At 44.9% G+C, this 18,055-nt stretch overlaps 1 protein-coding gene across 1 annotated transcript in view; it reads left to right on the forward strand.

Annotated features, from left to right (window-relative positions):
• Window positions 1-809: 809 nt before the first annotated feature.
• The window catches only part of LOC308280311 (uncharacterized protein), a gene marked incomplete at both ends in the record, with an annotated part of 93,273 nt that continues 76,027 nt past the window's right edge, over window positions 810-18,055 (forward strand). The window contains one exon of the mRNA XM_080720573.1: window positions 810-1,695. Within this exon, the coding sequence (XP_080576699.1) occupies window positions 810-1,695 (886 nt within the window). The remainder of the gene's footprint in view (window positions 1,696-18,055) is intronic.

The following is an 18,055-nucleotide window of genomic DNA, read 5'->3' on the forward strand; positions in this document are numbered from 1 at the left end:
GTGACTCATCAGCCAATGAGTTCTGCAAGCCTAGACACCGGGGGTCTCCCGCTGTTCATGTGTGTGTGTGCGTGTGTGCGTGCGTGTGTGTGTGTGTGCAGGGGTGTCGCACCAAATTCCGGGCCCTAGGTAGTACAAGGATTCATTCACATTTTGTGCTTTAGCTATTGAAAAACAGCAGATATACAAGCTCACAGCGCGGCACTCGGTGCCGCGCTGCGAGCTTGTAGATCTGCTATTTTTGAAAAAACCTGAAAAACCCTTTGAAAAGGTCTTTGAAAAACCTATGTTTCCATGTCAGTGGTGCTCAAACTTTTTCATGTGAAGGACTTCCAAAATGATATGTATTTGGCCATGGACCCCCATTTAAAAATATGTAGTTCCAGGGACCCCGCAGAAGCAAAATTTGAGTTACAAATGCTCGCTTAAAAAATACACATATTCAAAGATTTGCACACGCTTTCACAACTTTTCAAAAATAGGATCTGCTATTTTTCAATAGCTAAAGTATAAAATAATTCCAGGCCCCTCCACCTTGGGCCATAGTAACTCAGAGTCGGTCCCACTTTCCCCCCCTTGTGACGCCCCTGCTCCCGCTGTGCATGTGTGCGTGCGTGCGTGTGTGTGTGTGCCAGAGCTCTGTCAGAGGGAGGGTCTCTGAGCGTGCAGCAGCGAGGTGTTCGTCTGTGTCCTGCATCACTTGGCAGTTCCTCAGCGGAACGCATGGAGGAGCAGGGATTTAACTGTTGACCCGCTAGCTGGCTAAACAGGTGCAACCGTCACAGAAGTCAACTCATAGCATAGCAGGAATGGCCTCCGGGATCCAGCTGTGGTTCCTAGTACTCCTGGTTCTGGGAGCTGCTGGGACCTCGGACGCGTGGTTTTGGAACAAGGATCCGGACCCGACAACACCGGCGACGACCACGACCGCGCCGGGACCCGGGAAAGGCGCGGGAGGACCCGCGCCGCCCAAAGGAGGCAAGAAAAAGGACGGCGGCGACCTGGCCGGGGTCGGGAAGGAGATCATCGAAGTGGCCAGCAGCATCCGTAAGTCTGTCGAGAAGTGGGATGAGAGCCCGACGCCGGTCTGGACTACTAACAGAGGAGGACTGGGAGACCCCGAGACCCCTAACACCACGGGTAATGCAGCAGACGGGTCCAGAGGGGTGGGAGGAGGGGGGGAGGAAGGTTCCGGGGCAGGGGACGGGTCCGGGTCCGGGGTCGGCGCCCTGGACGTCTCGGGCGCGCTTAATTCCGTCCCCGGCCCTGACCCGCCGCCGTCGTGTCTCCCCACGCCCTCCGATTGGCCCATTTGCTCGGGCCGGGGGCACAGGCGGCTCGCGCTGCCCAACTTTTTCAACCACACCTCTTTGGAGCAGGTGGGGGCGGTGCTGCGGCAGTGGGCGTGGCTGGCGAGGGCCGGGTGCCACCACGGCGCGGAGTGGTTCCTCTGTCTCCTGTTGGCGCCCGGCTGTGGCGAGGCGCCGCCGCCTCCCGTCTCACTGCCGCCGTCGGCCCGGGATATCGCCGCCGCTGCCCCCCGCCTCCTGCCCTGCCGCAGCTTCTGCCATGTCCTGCAAGACAGCTGCTGGGTGGCGCTGAAGGACGGGCGGCTCCCCGCGGAGTGCCACCTCCTGCCCGACAGGGAGCTGGAGCCCGGGTGGCCGCCCTGTGTGTCAGTTAGTAACCGGAAAGGTAACTCCGGCGGGTTAAAATGTATCCGCCCCCCCACGGCCGCGATACATTTTGAATCCGATGTCGTCCTGCCTTGACGCCGTTGTGGATGGCATGATGATGCGCTGCTGCTGTTTCTGCTGGCTGCGTGTGGCATTTCCGTGTTGAACGTGCGCCCTGTCTTGGCCGGATCACATGGTCCATTTCCAATGCTTTGGTCTCTGCCTATACCTTTGTTTCCTGTTGAGATTGGCACATTTCCTGAGGCAAGCTGCCCAGATCACACGTCACACGGATCTGATGTGTGGGTGCACATCATGGCTTGCCTCCTGTGAATTGTTTTATTTTCTGTTTATTTCGTTGCTGAGTGAGGTCAGCAGACAAAGTGAGGTGAGTGAGATGAAAAACCCTGGGTGAAATGTGCCAATCTCAGCAGGAAACATCTGTATAAATGTGGAGCTGCAGGTGATCACTGCTAATCGCGCACTGTCACTGTCATTCTGCTCTGCATTCATTTAGAGAAGTGGTTTGACTGCAAAAGCATGGCCCGCGCGTCAAATCACTCGCTGCCACAGGTTGCATGCTATGCCTCTTGTCACTCGCTTGTCAGCTGCACAGCCATGAGCCCCACCCTGAGCTAAGCACCGACCACTGCTATGTATAATACACAGCACAAATATGTGATAATGCAACATTTTGAATGCAAACATGTACTGCAAGTTCTGCGAGTTTTATTGCTCTCAATCCTTTTGGGGATTCTGCAGCTCTGATTACAGTATACATGAGAATGTTGTTTATAGGCAGCTCACACTGTGGAAAAAGTCATTGTGTTGCCATGTTCAGTGCACTTGTAGAGGGTTGGATCTGTAGAAAAGGTATAAATTATCTAAAATGGTCAGAAATTCCCCTGAGCAGAGTAGAGATGGGATTTATGGTCTTTGAAGTGAGCCGGATCTCTGGGATCCGTTCCTTTCAAAGAGCCGTTCAGTTACTAGTTACTTTGTAGATTTTGATTATAATTACAAAGTCACTTCAACCCAACACTTCAGCCATATATAGGCTACATTTCCGATCTACAAGCTCACAATGCATCGCGTTGCAACGCATTGTGAGCTTGTAGATCTGCTATTTTCAAATGATTTTTCTACATTTTCTACATTGGAAAGACTGTGATACTATTGGTATTTTAAAGGTGATACACATGCATTTAAAAAGTATTTATGTCATATTGCTTATGTCCCAAAAACGTTTTTCAAAAGGTCTGAGGCTAAATTACCACTCCTGAATAGAGAGCCTCTCTCATTTTTGAATGGCTCTCAGAGCATTTTCAGCTGCAGTACCACCTTTGGCCTGAACTGCCAATTTTTTTTTTTCTTCAAAAACGGACGTCGATGACATCAGCAACGGCAGCAATTCAGGACAGCCTGTTCTGAGAACCCGTGGAAAGCTTTTAACCTCAGCCTTCCCAAAAACAGAGAAAGACACAATGGTCAGAAATGGGACTTTGTGAGGATAGAAGGTGCTAGTGGGACCCCAAAAAAAGGTTTTAAAATAGGAAAAGTTAAAATTCATGGTGTATCACCTTTAAGTGCATTTTGATACCGATACTTTTGTACTTTAACTCAAGTAGCCTACATTTGAATTCCAAACTTCTACTTGTGGCAGAGTATTTTCACGTTGCAGTATTGATACTTTTACATAAGTAAAGAATGTTTGTACTTTTTCCACAACTGTTCATTTACAAAAGGAACGGCTCCCTCCCTACTGCGGACCGGGTCCCATCGTTCATTTACAAAGAGCCGTTCAAAAAACTCGATTCGTTCGCGAACGTCCCACCTCTAGAGCGGAGCCTCTTCAGACAGCAGGGTCGTGCTGGCCATTGGGAAAAGCGGGACAACTCCCGAACGGCCGGTTCATTCCCGGCCGGTCCAGGCTGGCCATTAGGAAAAAAATCTAAATAAAATGTCGGCCTTCGTTCCATGTTGGGGGCTGGGCGGCCAACAAAGTAAATCGTCACTGTCGGGCAGCAACCTCGTATCGTATTAAGCCCTGCTTCATCATACAAGGCTGTCGCACAAAAGTAGTGAAAACAGCAGATCTCCAAGCACACAACGCCTCGCGGTGCGAGGCGTTGTGTGCTTGTAGATCTGCTGTTTTCACTAGTTTAAATCATTTTTAAAATGATAAATACAAAACAAGCGGTTTTGGACATACAAGGTTTCCACCCGACAACAACGAAATATAACTCATGTAGTAATTGGCCCACTGGCTTGTCACTTGTCATGATCTGAAATGGCAAATCTTTGAGTAGCAGCAGCGCTATAGAGAGAGATCTCTCTCTGTAGCGCGCAATGAGGGCCTCTCCAACTATTTTTCCCGGGCTGAATCAGGGGCCCAGCACGTCCCTGTCAGACAGGAAACGCTCCGTGGGCCTCAGAGGTCGGGCCAACTTGCTTTTAGCGGCTCCATAAATTGCACGTTACACACGATTCTTTCGGGGATTGATGGCCAGCGCTCAAACACATAAAACAACAACTCTGTCCATGTTTATCAGCCAATTTGTTTTGTTCCCACGGAGGTTTCTGGTTGGAAAAGAGTAGGCGGTCTGGTTTTAAGTGTCAACTCCGTTTTCTTTCTAACATTAAGTGCCACTCTAGGCCAGATAGGGTTATGTTTGTATAACCTTTGCGTCTTTTACATAACGCATGTTCTGGGTCTTTACAAGCGGCGGCCATTTTGCTCTTACATAACACTTGTTGGGGTTTCCCCATACATTTTACAGAGTAGTAAACAATGAACACAACACGTTTTTGCATTGTCCATCAATAGTTTGTGCTTGTATGTTTCATTTGACAAGTACAGAGGAAACGACATACCCATATATGGTTTTGAGCAAGGGTCTTCAACAGGGGGTCCGGGGGCCCCTACGGGGTCCTCAGAGTTACTACAGGGGGTCCTCTAAATCTTTGTGTGATAGAAACTAGTTTTTTCCCCCTTTTTTATATTAACCACTTGAACCCTAGCGTCCATATTCTGAGAACTTTAGGCAAAGTGCTTTGGTGTAAAAGAGCAGACTAGTACAGTGTGAAAGGTCAAGTTTATTAAGTATTAAGTGGTTAAATATCTGAAAACACATTCACATGAATCCAAAATACACTGATGATTGTGCTGTCAAACAATGAAACTATAATGGAATCTAAGAACTGATTGTGGGGGTCCCTGCTTCATCTCTCTCTCAACTAGGGGTCCTTGGCCTGAAAACGTTGAAGACCCCTGGTTTTGAGTATATGCTGCCTCACTTGATAAGGGAAGATAGCAAACCTTTGCTGTGCTTGACAGTTCACTGTTTATCTTGGCTATACACCAAACACCTTAGTGCTTAGACACAGTAAAATCCACAGAGTTCATTTAACTTGTGTACTATAACAAAATCCATTTGGTTACATTAACACAGAGAATGGCACTCATACTTATTGTATTCTTCGATTTTCTGTATCTTGTATGTTCTATATCCATGTTATAGGAAAGGATCTCATTTCAGTGTGGAGTGCAGCTACTACTTATTGTGTAGACATCTCGTGCTGAGAATACAAGTCTATAGCATTGTCCGTACGCTGTCAGAACATGCCCTCTGGCTGCCATCGCAACACAGCCTGGCTGAGGAGATGATCAGAGGGCATTGCTCCCTTTAATCCTGCGATCGCATCCTACTACCAAGGCCATGCCACACATATCTTCTAGACTAGAGCATCTTCTGCACTGTGCGACTGTTGTGGATCACAATCTGCGGTCCGCCGCCGGCCGGCTTGGAATGTGCCATGCGTCTTGTGAGCTCGGGGGTCTCGGCGTCTAAAGACATAGAGAAACAATAGCGCTATCTGATCCTGATTGTGAGGAGGGGGTGGGGTCCGTGGGGTTTACGATGCAGGCCGTGGGTGGGGGAATGATCCGGGGAAGAGTGTCGCGATTGTGTCGTCACCGCGTGAGAGAGAGGGGCGAGGGTGGTGTCCTCGATAACAAGGGGATCCTTGTGGCCGGGGGTGAGACAGTGCTGCTCAAAGACTCCATCGGGGGGGTCAAAGGGCGACGGCCAGTTGCCCACCCTCTCATGCACGCAGTTGCTGCCAATGTTTTCAAACTCACTTCGGGTGTGTGTAATCTGTGGGGAGTATGTGTCTTTGTGGTGGAATTCAGATCAATCAATAATCAATGAGAAAATGAGGAGACAAGAAGACAATTATATTAGGTGGTTGTGGTCAAGTTTATGTAAACATGATATCATGGACAGAAGTACAGTTAACATTCTGGGCAGTGGTAAGGTAGTTCTGCCAAGAATAATGGTCAGACACTAGAGTTATACATGTGGCTTCAAGGCCTCTGGAACGAGCTGTGCCATAACAAGATAGGCTTTACCAAAACAATAGCTACTCAGTCCTAGGTAGACATCTAGACTCTTACAAGTTGTACAGTATCAATGACGTGTCATTAGGCTAGATATTAATATAATCAATGAACACTTGATCTACTCTATAACTTCATACATAATCAATCATGATAATCTCTAATCTACGACAGTCTATTACAGTATGTCTTGGTATAGTGGGCAGGTGGTTAGAAAGTGTAGCTCTGTTTCTACCACATTTTGTGTGCAGTGGGTGCATAGTCTGTCTTCCCTTGGGAGTGGTGTCTGTATGTGGTGGCCTTTCTCTATTGCAAGGCTGCGTTCACCGAGTCTGTACCTAGTCAAGGTTTTTCCTAAATTTTGGGTCGTTTACTGTGCTCAGATATTCTGTTAATGTATATTCTCTTTTTAGTGCTAGATAGCATTCCATTTTGCTTTGGTTTTGGGTTGTCTCTCTCCAGTATGTTAGGTAGCTTTCTTTTTGTTTTCTTATAACGTCGTTGTCGGGCAGAAACCTTGTATCGCCACGTTTCAAATTTGTATGTTCTTTCGCAAAGTAAAGCCCCGCTTCATCGTACAAGGCCGTCGCACAAAAGTGGTGAAAACAGCAGATCTACAAGCACACGACGCCTCGCGGCGCGAGGCGTCGTGTGCTTGTAGATCGGCTGTTTTCACTAGTTTGAATCATTTTTAAAATGATAAATGCAAAACGAACAGTTTTGGACATACAAGGTTTTCACCCGACAACGACGATAATCTGGTTTGGTCCAAAGTGTTTTCCATTTGGTAGTTGTGCATCTGTGTGTGCACAGACTAGTACACAAAGGGGATCCTTGTGGCGGATATGAGACAGCGCTGCTCAAAGACTCCATCGGGGGGTCAAACTAAAGGGCGGCGTCCAGTTGCCCACAACCTCTCATGCGCGCAGTTGCTGCCAATAGCAACCAATTATGGTGAATGGTCGGATAATTAGGTTTGTGGCCGGTCATCAGAGGGATGAGCTGAGACAGAACAGGGGTGAAAGTGTGACCGTGTAAAAGAGACACTTCTTTTATGTCAGGAAACGGTCTTTCACCCGTTTGCTCGCTTGTCGAGGACAGAAATACAGTCTTCCTGTCCAAAGAAGAGATCAAAGCCCGGTCATAATCGCTTTAGACAGCAAGGGCAATAAATAAAGTCTGGATTCGGTCTTGGTGACCTTCTTCCGGAGACACAACAGTGCAGAGCACATCATAACTCCCTTTGTAACAAATTAAAAAAGGGGCCCGTGGCGTAATATTAATAGTAAACAATACATATCATTCACCATGTATTATAATAGTACACAGTCAACTTCAGGGACGTGCAGAGAATTGTAGAGAGGCAGGGGCTGACATTTCTAAAAGGGCCTTTTGGTGAAAATATTGAAAATAGCAGACCTCCAAGCTCACTGCGACGCGTTGTGAGCTTGGAGGTCGGCTATTTTCAGTACTTGATACCACACTAAACTAAGCATAAAAAAAGCAATACTGGAGATGTGGCGTAACGGCATGGATTTCTACACAGTCAGGGCAATTCTTTCAACATGAGATGCTGCATTCAAGTTCAGGAGAGTTTGGACTTTGGGCATGGAAAGAGGACATTTGCATGTCTTTCAAAAACTGCATTCATGGTCTGGAGAGGGCACGTTTTACAGACGGATAAAGGGGCAGGGGCTCAAGCCCCCTTTAATGTCTATGTGTGCACGTGTCTGGTCAACTGTATATTAACAGTCAGTGTCAGAGCAGCAATACAGTAAAGCAGTCATCTCTGCACAGTGTCCGGATTGTCCACTCGGAGGAACAATAGTGCTGGACTGGATCAGAGCCGAGCTGACCCAAGAAGTGCTTCAGACCTTGCCTGGTTAATAAACCAGACTCTATCTGGAATTTCGGGAAGAGATTATTTTTCTGAGGGGCGGGCTAATGCCTATTGACGTAATGTTAGGGGCGGTTTAAAAAAAATGTCAAGGTGACTTGCTCTTACAGACAACTACCTCTTTGATGCCTGTCATAGAAGGGAGGGGGAGGCGAGGAATGTTTTTGTGTCCACACAGCCTACAGCCCTGATTGGCTAACCCTTTCTGGTGGCTGGTGGAAATGGATTCTCAACTGTGAGGCTCCAGACCACACTACACCACGGGGTGGTGTCAGGGACGTGCTGGGCCCCTGATTCAGCCCGGGAAAAAGAGTTGGAGAGGCCCTCATTGAGCGCTATAGAGAGAGATCTCTCTCTATTAGCGCTGCTGCTACTCAAAGATTTGCCATTTCAGATCACGACAAGTGACAAGCCAGTGGGCCAATTACTGTACATGAGTTATATTTCGTCGTTGCCGGGTGGAAACCTTGTATGTCCAAAACCATTTGTTTTGTATTTATCATTTTAAAAATGATTTAAACTAGTGAAAACAGCCGATCTACAAGCACACAACGCCTCGCGGTGCAAGGCGGTGTGTGCTTGTAGATCTGCTGTTTTCACTACTTTTGTGCAACGGCAATACATTTGAAACTTGGAGATACGAGGTTTCTGCCTGACAGTGACAATTTACTTCAGCCCCCAAAATGGAACGAAGGCTGACATTTTATTTTTTATTTTTTCCTAATGGCCGGCCTGGACCGGCCGGGAATGAACCGGCCGTTCGGGAATTGTCCCGCTTTTCCCAATGGCCAGCACGTCCCTGGGTGGTGTTGTGCGGTCTGGTTTATTAACCAGGCTATACTTCAGACCAGCAGCGATGCCCTTACAAAGTCCAGCGCTGATGTCATCCAAACTGAGGCTGCGGTTTGTTCCCCCTGATCCCCCTATCAGCCAACTTAATTGCCGTGCTCTTGGCGAACCAAACATGGATTAGGAGCAGAGTGGCCCCAGCTGTGTCGCCTCTGTTTTGAAATGTTAACTGATGGGCAGAGTCTGGGCCTGCCCTCCCCCCAAGTATAGTTCACAGTCCAGTTGGTACGTTTCCCTAAGCGGGTGCGATTACCTTTGAGTGTGTTAATGGTTGAACCCGTTGGCTTTTGTCGTCGACAGGGAGAGGGGAAGAGGGCCACTTGACTTTGGTGTGAATTTCAAGAGTTAGATATTTAGACCTGAAAGCCTGATGTGTCTCTCAAGACCGGAGCAGTCCAGGATTTAATGGTGAAACGTAAAGATTGTTCATAGCGCAAACATTCACAGGCCAGTACCTTGCTTTGTGATTAGGGATGGGTATCGTCTGCGATACTTTTAATGGTGTCGATTGCATGGCGTCGATACTATCGGGTATCGGTTCACGTAAAAACTAACGATACCTCGTTTCGATACTCTGGAACGCACCCCGGGCCGGTCACATCTGTAACAGTTGGGCTACTGAGAGTTTAATGACTGCTTCAGTAGGCTACACTCGTTACTGTGGAAAATAGCCGACAATAGCCTATAATGTTTATTATTATGATGATTATCCAACGTCTATAATCTCCGCTCCGCCACACTGTGTGATCATCATCATCACCTCAACTTGAATAAAAAGTATCGAAAATGGTATCGAAAAGGGTATCGTATCGATTCCCAGGTATCGAAAAAGGTGAACGATAACCATCCCTATTTGTGATTGTAGCTTTTCAACTTAGGTGAGCCCAGTGTGTATGCCAAATTTGGAAAGAGTACAGCAAAACTACTTTGATGTCATACATGTTTTCAGCGTAGTTGAGGTTTTGAAAATGAGGTGTAATCGATATCCACAAAATAAAGGAGCAGCTAGGCTGTAAATATGTGATTTTGGATTTAAATTGTCATATCATCGTTGTCGGGTGGAAAACCATTTGTTTTGTATTTATCATTTTAAAAATGATTTAAACTAGTGAAAACAGCCGATCTACAAGCACACAACGCCTCGCACCGCGAGGCATTGTGTGCTTGTAGATCAGCTGTTTTCACTACTTTTGTGCGATGGCCATATTAGTGTGGGGATTAAGGGGAGCAAATGCTAATTTCGTGCAATTTTGACTTAAAGCGCGAAATTTTGCACAGATGTAGCCCAGGGCTTGCTCTAATGATTTAGCTAGGGCGCCCGAGTCTGCGACCTTCGGGGTCGCCACAGCGGCCAAATCAAGTTGGGCTCCCATTGACTTTCTATACAGGAGGAAAATACCCAGAATTATTATTTTTTTCTGGGTATTTAAGGAGGATCTGAGGGGTCTAACTAGGGGTTTGTCATGATGCAGGCATTTGTTTTGCACAAAAAACATTCAGTGGTCTAGAAATGGCCTCAGAAAACAATACACGTATGGGTGAGTATTCATGTTAGTCGGAGGCCTTAGGGTTTTTTTTTTCTCGTGCTAATCAGTCTAAAAGTTAAAAATTTTGCACAGATGTAGCTCAGGGCATGCTCTAATGATTTAGCTAGGGCGCCCGAGTCTGCAACATTCGGGGTCGCCACAGCGGCCAAATCAAGTTGGGCTCCCATCGACTTTAGTGATGAAAAGTGATGAGTCATCACTTTTCAGAGTTTTGTTGGTGCTGTGGTGACCCCGAAGGTCGCCGACTCGGGCGCCCAAGCTAAATCATTAGAGCATGCCCTGAGCTACATCTGTGCAAAATGTTGCACTTTTAGACTGATTAGCACGAGAAGAAAAACCCTAAGGCCTCCAACTAACATGAATACTCACCCATACGTGTATTGTTTTCTGAGGCCCTTTCTAGCCCACTGAATGTTTTTTGTGCAAAACAAATGCCTGCAATGGATTCAGCATCATGACAAACCACTAGTTAGACCCCTCAGATCCTCCTTAAATACCCAGAAAAAAAAATCTGGGTATTTTCCTCCTGTATAGAAAGTCAATGGGAGCCCAACTTGATTTGGCCGCTGTGGCGACCCAGAAGGTCGCAGACTCGGGCGCCCTAGCTAAATCAATAGAGCAAGCCCTGGGTTACATCTGTGCAAAATTTCGCGCTTTAAGTCAAAATTGCACGAAATTAGCATTTGCTCCCCTTAATCCCCACACTATATGAAGCAGTGCTTTACTTTGTGAAAAACTTGGAGATACAAGGTTTCTGCCCGACAATGACGATATATTCATTATACTGTAGGTGTCACATTTACTTTTCAAATGATGGTTCTCTCATTTTGGTATAAATTCAACCAGTTTCTTTTTCTTTTCACATCTAAGCAACAGACATGAAACTATCTCACGTCGCCCTGGGGAGGCGCGCTCACACTTTGAAGACCCCTCTAGCCAGACCATTGGTCCCAAGAAACTAATGGGGTTTGTTTTAACTGGCACGAAGTTTGCAGTGTCAGCCCCAATGTGGGCTTTAGGGACTGATATTTAATGTGCGCTACAACGTTCGTACCGATTCCCTCATGGTCCACTTTCCCATGGACATGCATTTCCTTAGACTCATGTCTCGCCACGCACGCACACACACGCACGCACACACACACACACACACACACACACACACACACACACACACACACACACACACACACACACACACACACACACGCACACGCACACACGTACTCCAGACCTGTCTTTTCGTGGTATCCTCATTGCATTTCCTGTGGGATATGGAAAATACAGAAACCCTATCTCAATGATCTCAATGAAGTAGACTGGGTCAATGTCTGCAAGGCTGTAAATATTCAATTGAATTCAAATCAGCTCAAATGTGAAGTGTTACTTTTGAATATTATAATAATGTTATGGTTTATGCAGCACATTCACCCATTATACATTTATCAGATCAACTATCAATCTGAGATAATCAGTTCAAATCAAAAATATTTTTTCCAAAGGTGTATTTTGAGCTGCAAAAGGTTGAAACTCCAATCAGGGTTCAAGCCCTCGAAACCTGATTTCTCATAGCTTAAATTTTAAGAAACACGTACTTCAGTAAGCTGTACTTCCAAAGGTGCTTCTTTAATCTAACCAAGTGATACCTCATTGTGTAGCTCTGATTCTCTGCTTGCATATACAATGAAATGAATAATATCTTTCGGCCTAGAGAGGAAGTCTTTTTGAACCATTTGTGGGCAAGTCAGAATTCCAAAACACATTTAGCCTCTGTAACATGTGTATCACTCTTATTCACTAATACCAGTAAGACTCCCTAATCGGGAGATAAGCGACCGTCAGGTCACAGCGTGATTTGAGAGCAAAATCTGTAGGAGCAGTGTCCAAAAATGTGTTAGAAAAAATCGGCCTGATGGTGGCGCTATATGGGACATATCCATGGTGATGACATGAGTGTAGACATACTGTGTGCCGCTTTGCGTGATTTTAGGAGCAGTGTCCAAAAATGTGTTTTGCAAGAATCGGCCTGATGGTGGCGCTAGAAGAGGGCCATGTGAGAAATGAGGGGTGTGCAAAGTTTGGCATGGATAGGGGTGGAGATATGAGTAGGGCAAAAGTGTGACATGATATGTGACGGACAGACTGACTGACAAACAGACAGACAGCCGGTGGAGGTTTTGATAGTAACTGCGACCTGACAGTTGCAATTAACCCAATTTCATACTTTCATAAATACAACACGTTTTGAACTTGTGAAACTGCAATTCCTGCCATTTTAAATTCACGAGAAAATCACACATTTATGGTGACATTTATAGAGATATATAGAGAGATTTACTGTTGTCCAGAACCTGTACTTTTTCACTTGGACGTGCGTGCTTTCCTTTGGACTCTGTTCAGAGATGGAATAACTTACTATGTTCTTTGGCAGTGTTGTGTTAGAGATTCTCCCCCGGTATCTTACTCATTCATGGGATTCAGGGAACAAGGAATGTTTGGCCAGCAAAATGAGCATTCATTCATCTGGAGGGTGGGTGTAATGTTACGACCAGGGGCGTCACAAGGGGTAGGAAAGTGGGACTGAGTTACTGGGGCCCAAGGTGGAGGGGCCTTTATAACTTTATCTATTGAAAAATAGAAGATATACAAGCTCACAGCGCGGCACCGAGTGCCGCGCTGCGAGCTTGTAGATCTGCTATTTTTGAAAAGTTGTGAAAATGTGTGAACATCTTTGAATATAATGTATTTTTTAAGCGAACATTTCTAACTCAAATTTTGCTTCTGGGGGTCCCTGGAACTAGATATTTTGAGATCGGGGTCCGTGACCAAATACATATCATCTTGGGGGTCCTTGACATAGGTTTCTTGCACACATTTTCACGATTTTTCAAAAATAGCAGATATACAAGCTCGCAGCGCGGCACTCGGTGCCGTGCTGTGAGCTTGTATATCTGCTATTTTTCAATAGTTAACATTCATGGGGGGCCCGCAGTGAATCCTTGTACCCAGGGCCCAGAATTTGGTGTGACGCCCCTGGTTACAACCGCCCCATCCAGAAAACTGGGAAAGTCCGAGCTTGAGCACATGTTATGCTATTTTCCCATCGTTCCAATATCGTTTTTTAAAATAATTTCTGAAATGCATTTTAGAACAAATTCTCCTGTTTATAGCACTCTACATGTATTCTCAAACAATACTTGGACCATGTAGTGTCACCAGGGACGTGCAGAGAATGTTAGAGGGGCAGGGGCTGAAATATCTAAAAGGGCCGTTTTGTGAAAATATTGAAAATAGCAAACCTCTGAGCTTGGAGGTCGGCTATTTTCACTACTTGCATTCATGGTCTGGAGAGGGGACTATTTTACAGCTGGATACAAGGGCAGGGGCTCAAGCCCCCTTTGATGTCTATGTGTGCACGTGCTTGAGTGTCACCATGTGGTGGCACAGGTAGGGCAGTTCTAAACAAATCGTAGGAAACAAAAGAGGGATATTCATTTAAAAAAAAAAGGGGTCCCGACTCATTGTTTGGGCAAACGGCGTTCTCATCTATTCATTCTGTGTCTATGGTTCGACCACAGCTGGACGGGACCTGTCGCCATGTGAGATTAGCCAATAGCAGGTGCACCCTGTGGGAATCATTATTCGCCCTCTCCAGCTCTAATTGGCTGAAATCCCACACAGATCTAGCTGATGTGTATGTTAGATGAAGTTATGTCACTGACACACTCTGTGTGTATGTGTATGCGCGCGCGCGTGTGTGTGTGTGTGTGTGTGTGTGTGTGTGTGTGTGTGTGTGTGTGTGTGTGTGTGTGTGTGTGTGTGTGTGTGTGTGTGCGCAGTGGTGTAAAGTACATTTACTTAAGTACACTTTTGAGTTATTTGTACTTTGCTTGAGTATTTCCAATTTCCATTACTTTTACTTCTACTCCATTACATCTCGGATCCAAATATTGTACTTTTATTCCACTACATTTATTTGAAAACTTTAGTTACTAGTTACTTTTCAGATATAAATTGTAATATTATAAAACATACATAAATCACTTTAGCCCTATTTTATACCTAGGCTGTTTGAAAATAGCCGATCTACAAGCTCGCGACACGTTTGTGAGCTTGTAGATCTGCTATTTTCAAACATTTAGTACTTTTACTTTTGGTATATTAATTTTGATGCCAATACTTTTGTACTTTTACTCAAGTACATTTTGAATTCCGGACCTTTACTTGTAACAGAGTATTTCTACATTGCAGCACCTGTGCGTGTGCGTGTGTGCGTGCGTGTGTGAAAACATGTGTTATGCATTAACCCAGACAGATTCAAGTTAGCCACTGCAGATGTGTCAGAAGCTGGTGTGCACCATGCATTTTGCATTGACAGGTTCTCATGACGGCCTCAGCTGCCCCAAGGGACGCATCATGGCACTGTTATCACCCTGTAACTGATTGTTGCGCTGAAAGATTATTGCGGTGAACACAACTCCCCGGAGAATTTATTTTAGCACTTGGCATTTGCCGTATGCCGGCGATGCAAGTCTGAAGTGCTTGCGTTGGCGGAGTGTAGATTGTAGTAGCAACGAATCAAGTCACGCTTCAGTCATTGCTAAAGAGGCAGTATTTAAAACCCATTCAGAACGGGTACACTATTATAGTGTATCATTATTTTATGCTTTAACTATTGAAAAATAGCAGATATACAAGCTCACAGCGCGGCACCGAGTGCCGCGCTGCGAGCTTGTAGATCTGCTATTTTTGAAAAATCGTGAAAATTAGAATTTTTACCCGATTCAATAAGTGTCTTTTGAATCATTCTAAGATTTTTTGAAAACCCTAAGTTTCTATGTCAGGAATCTGGCCAGCCATCGTCAAAGAAAAGGTCCTTTTCACTTAAATGGAGCTCAGTTAGTCTGTTCTTGAGAGACTACTATGTCAGTGGTTCTCAAACGTTTTCATGTGAAGGACCCCCAAAATGATATTTATTTGGCCACGGACCTCCATCTCAAAATATTTAGTTCCAGGGACCACCCAGAAGCAAAATTTGAGTTACAAACGTTCGCTTTGAAAATACATATATTCAAAGATTTTCACACATTTTCATGACTTTTTCAAAAATAGCAGATCTACAAGCTCGCAGAGTGCCGCGCTGTGAGCTTGTATATCTGCCATTTTCACTGGTTAAAGCATTCAATAATTCTAGGCCTAAATGGGTTAATAAATCACTGTGAGGAAAATAAATGTATTTAATTTACCTTCACTTCAATTGTAGTCATTTCTTTGGTGTATTTTTAAACAGGGGTCCCCAGGCAGTCACTCATGCAGGGCCAAGTGTGTTCCACTTTTCTACCACATTAAAGTAAGTGGTGAATAAGCGATACGATACAAAAATGCTTCGTGAATATCTCACATCAAACTGTTAATTTAGTGATGCCTCATTCATACAGGTTGATGCTTTTATTTGATGTCCTCATGTCAAAACAGTAGTTTAAATGAACGTAACCTTAACCCTGGGATCTCTACAACATTTTCCAAAATAGCCAAAATCTACAAGCTCAATGATTCCTGTTGTGAGGTGTTGTGAGCTTGTAGATTGGCTATTTTTTCCTTGTGAACTACACTGTATAACATCGCGGCTTAAAGGACAACTTTGTTTTTGAGCGGTGGTCACAACGCTCCTATACGTGGCCGTGTGTGTGGGTATGTCTGTCTGTCTGCGTGTCTGTCTGTCTGTATGTAGCCTACAGTACCTTTTTTGACCACACATGTTAAGGGAGGGGCGTTGTTGTTCAGGCCAGACCCCACACACACACACACACACACACACACACACACACACACACACACACACTGGATGGATACCAGTGGCGGCCTGAGTGACATGCATTTTATTATATTTTGTTTAATATTGTTTTAATATTTTTTATTATATATATATACAGGTATATATATATTTGTTTTGCTGTTGCGCAGCCTCCACGACCACCGCTCAGTTCACACGGGTGTGATTTTTTTACAACATGGCTACATATTTTAGATTGTAATTAGAAAAAATTAAAGATGAGTGTTAAAATGTTTTAATTTACTGCTTTCTATTGTTTTTGTGATTTTAATAATGTTTATTTCAGTGGGTGGGGGCATGCGTATAGGCTAAATATGTCTTTTTAGACACAATAAGCCCATTCCCAAGATGCACTACAATCTTATGGGGGCTAGTAGTGTCGGCGAATTATCGTGTCTAAAAAGACTGTCTAAAAAGACTTATTTAGCCACGTGTACGCATGCTCCCGGCCACTGAAATCAAAACAGCTAAAATGGCTATAACGAAAGAAAGCGGTAAATGGAAACATTTTAACACTCATCTTTTCTCTTCTTTAATTACAATCTCAAATATGAACCCTTGTTGAAGATGTGCGTACGTGTTGATGGAATCTAAAACTACAAACACTCAACCCTCCAAGGCTCATTTAGGGACCTCTGTTTTAAAGATATACTGAAAGACAGCTGCAGTTGAAGTTCACATTTTGGCATTTTGAAGCAGGATTCCCAGTGTAACTTGACAGGTAATTTGCATTCTACCACATGGATTCGAAATCCCGGTTTCCTTTGTGGGAAACCAACTAACCGTTCAGCCAAAACGCCTGGCCAAGACAAATACTAGGTTTGTGGGCTACAGGCAGGGCTACTCTGCTAGACAGCCAGGTGAAGTCCAAGTCAAAAGGCTTTTATTACTGCACAGAATCAGTGAAAATCTATTCCAGGGGTCTTCAACAGGGGGTCCGGGGTCCTCAGAGTTACTACAGGGGGTCCTCTAAATCTTTGTGTGATAGAAGCTTTTTTTTCTCCTTTTCTATAGTAACCACTTGAACCCTAGCATCCATATTCTGAGAACTTTGGCCAAAAATAGCCGATCTACAAGCGCGAGGCGTTGTGAGCTTGTAGATCGGCTATTTTTGGCAAAGAGGTTTCGTGTAGAGGGGAAAAAGAGCAGACTAAGTACAGAGTGAAAGGTCAAGTTTATCAAGTATCGACGGTTCAAGTGGTTAAATATCTGAAAACACAAATTTACATGAACCCAATATACGCCGATGATTGTGCCGTCAAACGATGAAACTTTATGGTATCTATGGGTTGTGGGGGGTCCCTGCTTCATCTCTCTCTCGACTAAGGGGTCCCTGGCCTGAAAACGTTGAAGACCCCTGATCTATTCTACAAGCTACAGTGTTTTTGTGCGGTTCTACAGCCAGTGTGTGAGCCCTCTTTCACACAATGGGTTTATCATATTTGTACAGTTCTGACAGTCATTAATGACAATGGGATGGAAAATGTAGCTCTCTTCCCTGGAGGCATCTGTCAGATGGCCTTTGTGTATGAGTTATAGCTTCCTCTGTACTCCGTGCTGCTTTACATTTGTCATATAAGCAGATGTATACACTAAACAGCTACACCATTAACAAAAGCTTGGGAAAATCCTATAGTCTGTGACCACTTAGTGACCTTTTAACGCATTTAGAACGGGTACACGTTATTGTGTAATCATTATTTTATGCTTTAACTATTGAAAAATAGCAGATATACAAGCTCACAGCGCGGCACCGAGTGCCGCGCTGCGAGCTTGTAGATCTGCTATTTTTGAAAAATCGTGAAAATTAGAATTTTGACCCGATTCTCTAAGTGTCTTTTGAATCCTTCTAAG

The sequence above is a fragment of the Nannobrachium achirus genome (genome assembly GCF_963921795.1).
Source record: "Nannobrachium achirus genome assembly, chromosome: 24".
Lineage (NCBI taxonomy): Eukaryota > Metazoa > Chordata > Actinopteri > Myctophiformes > Myctophidae > Nannobrachium > Nannobrachium achirus.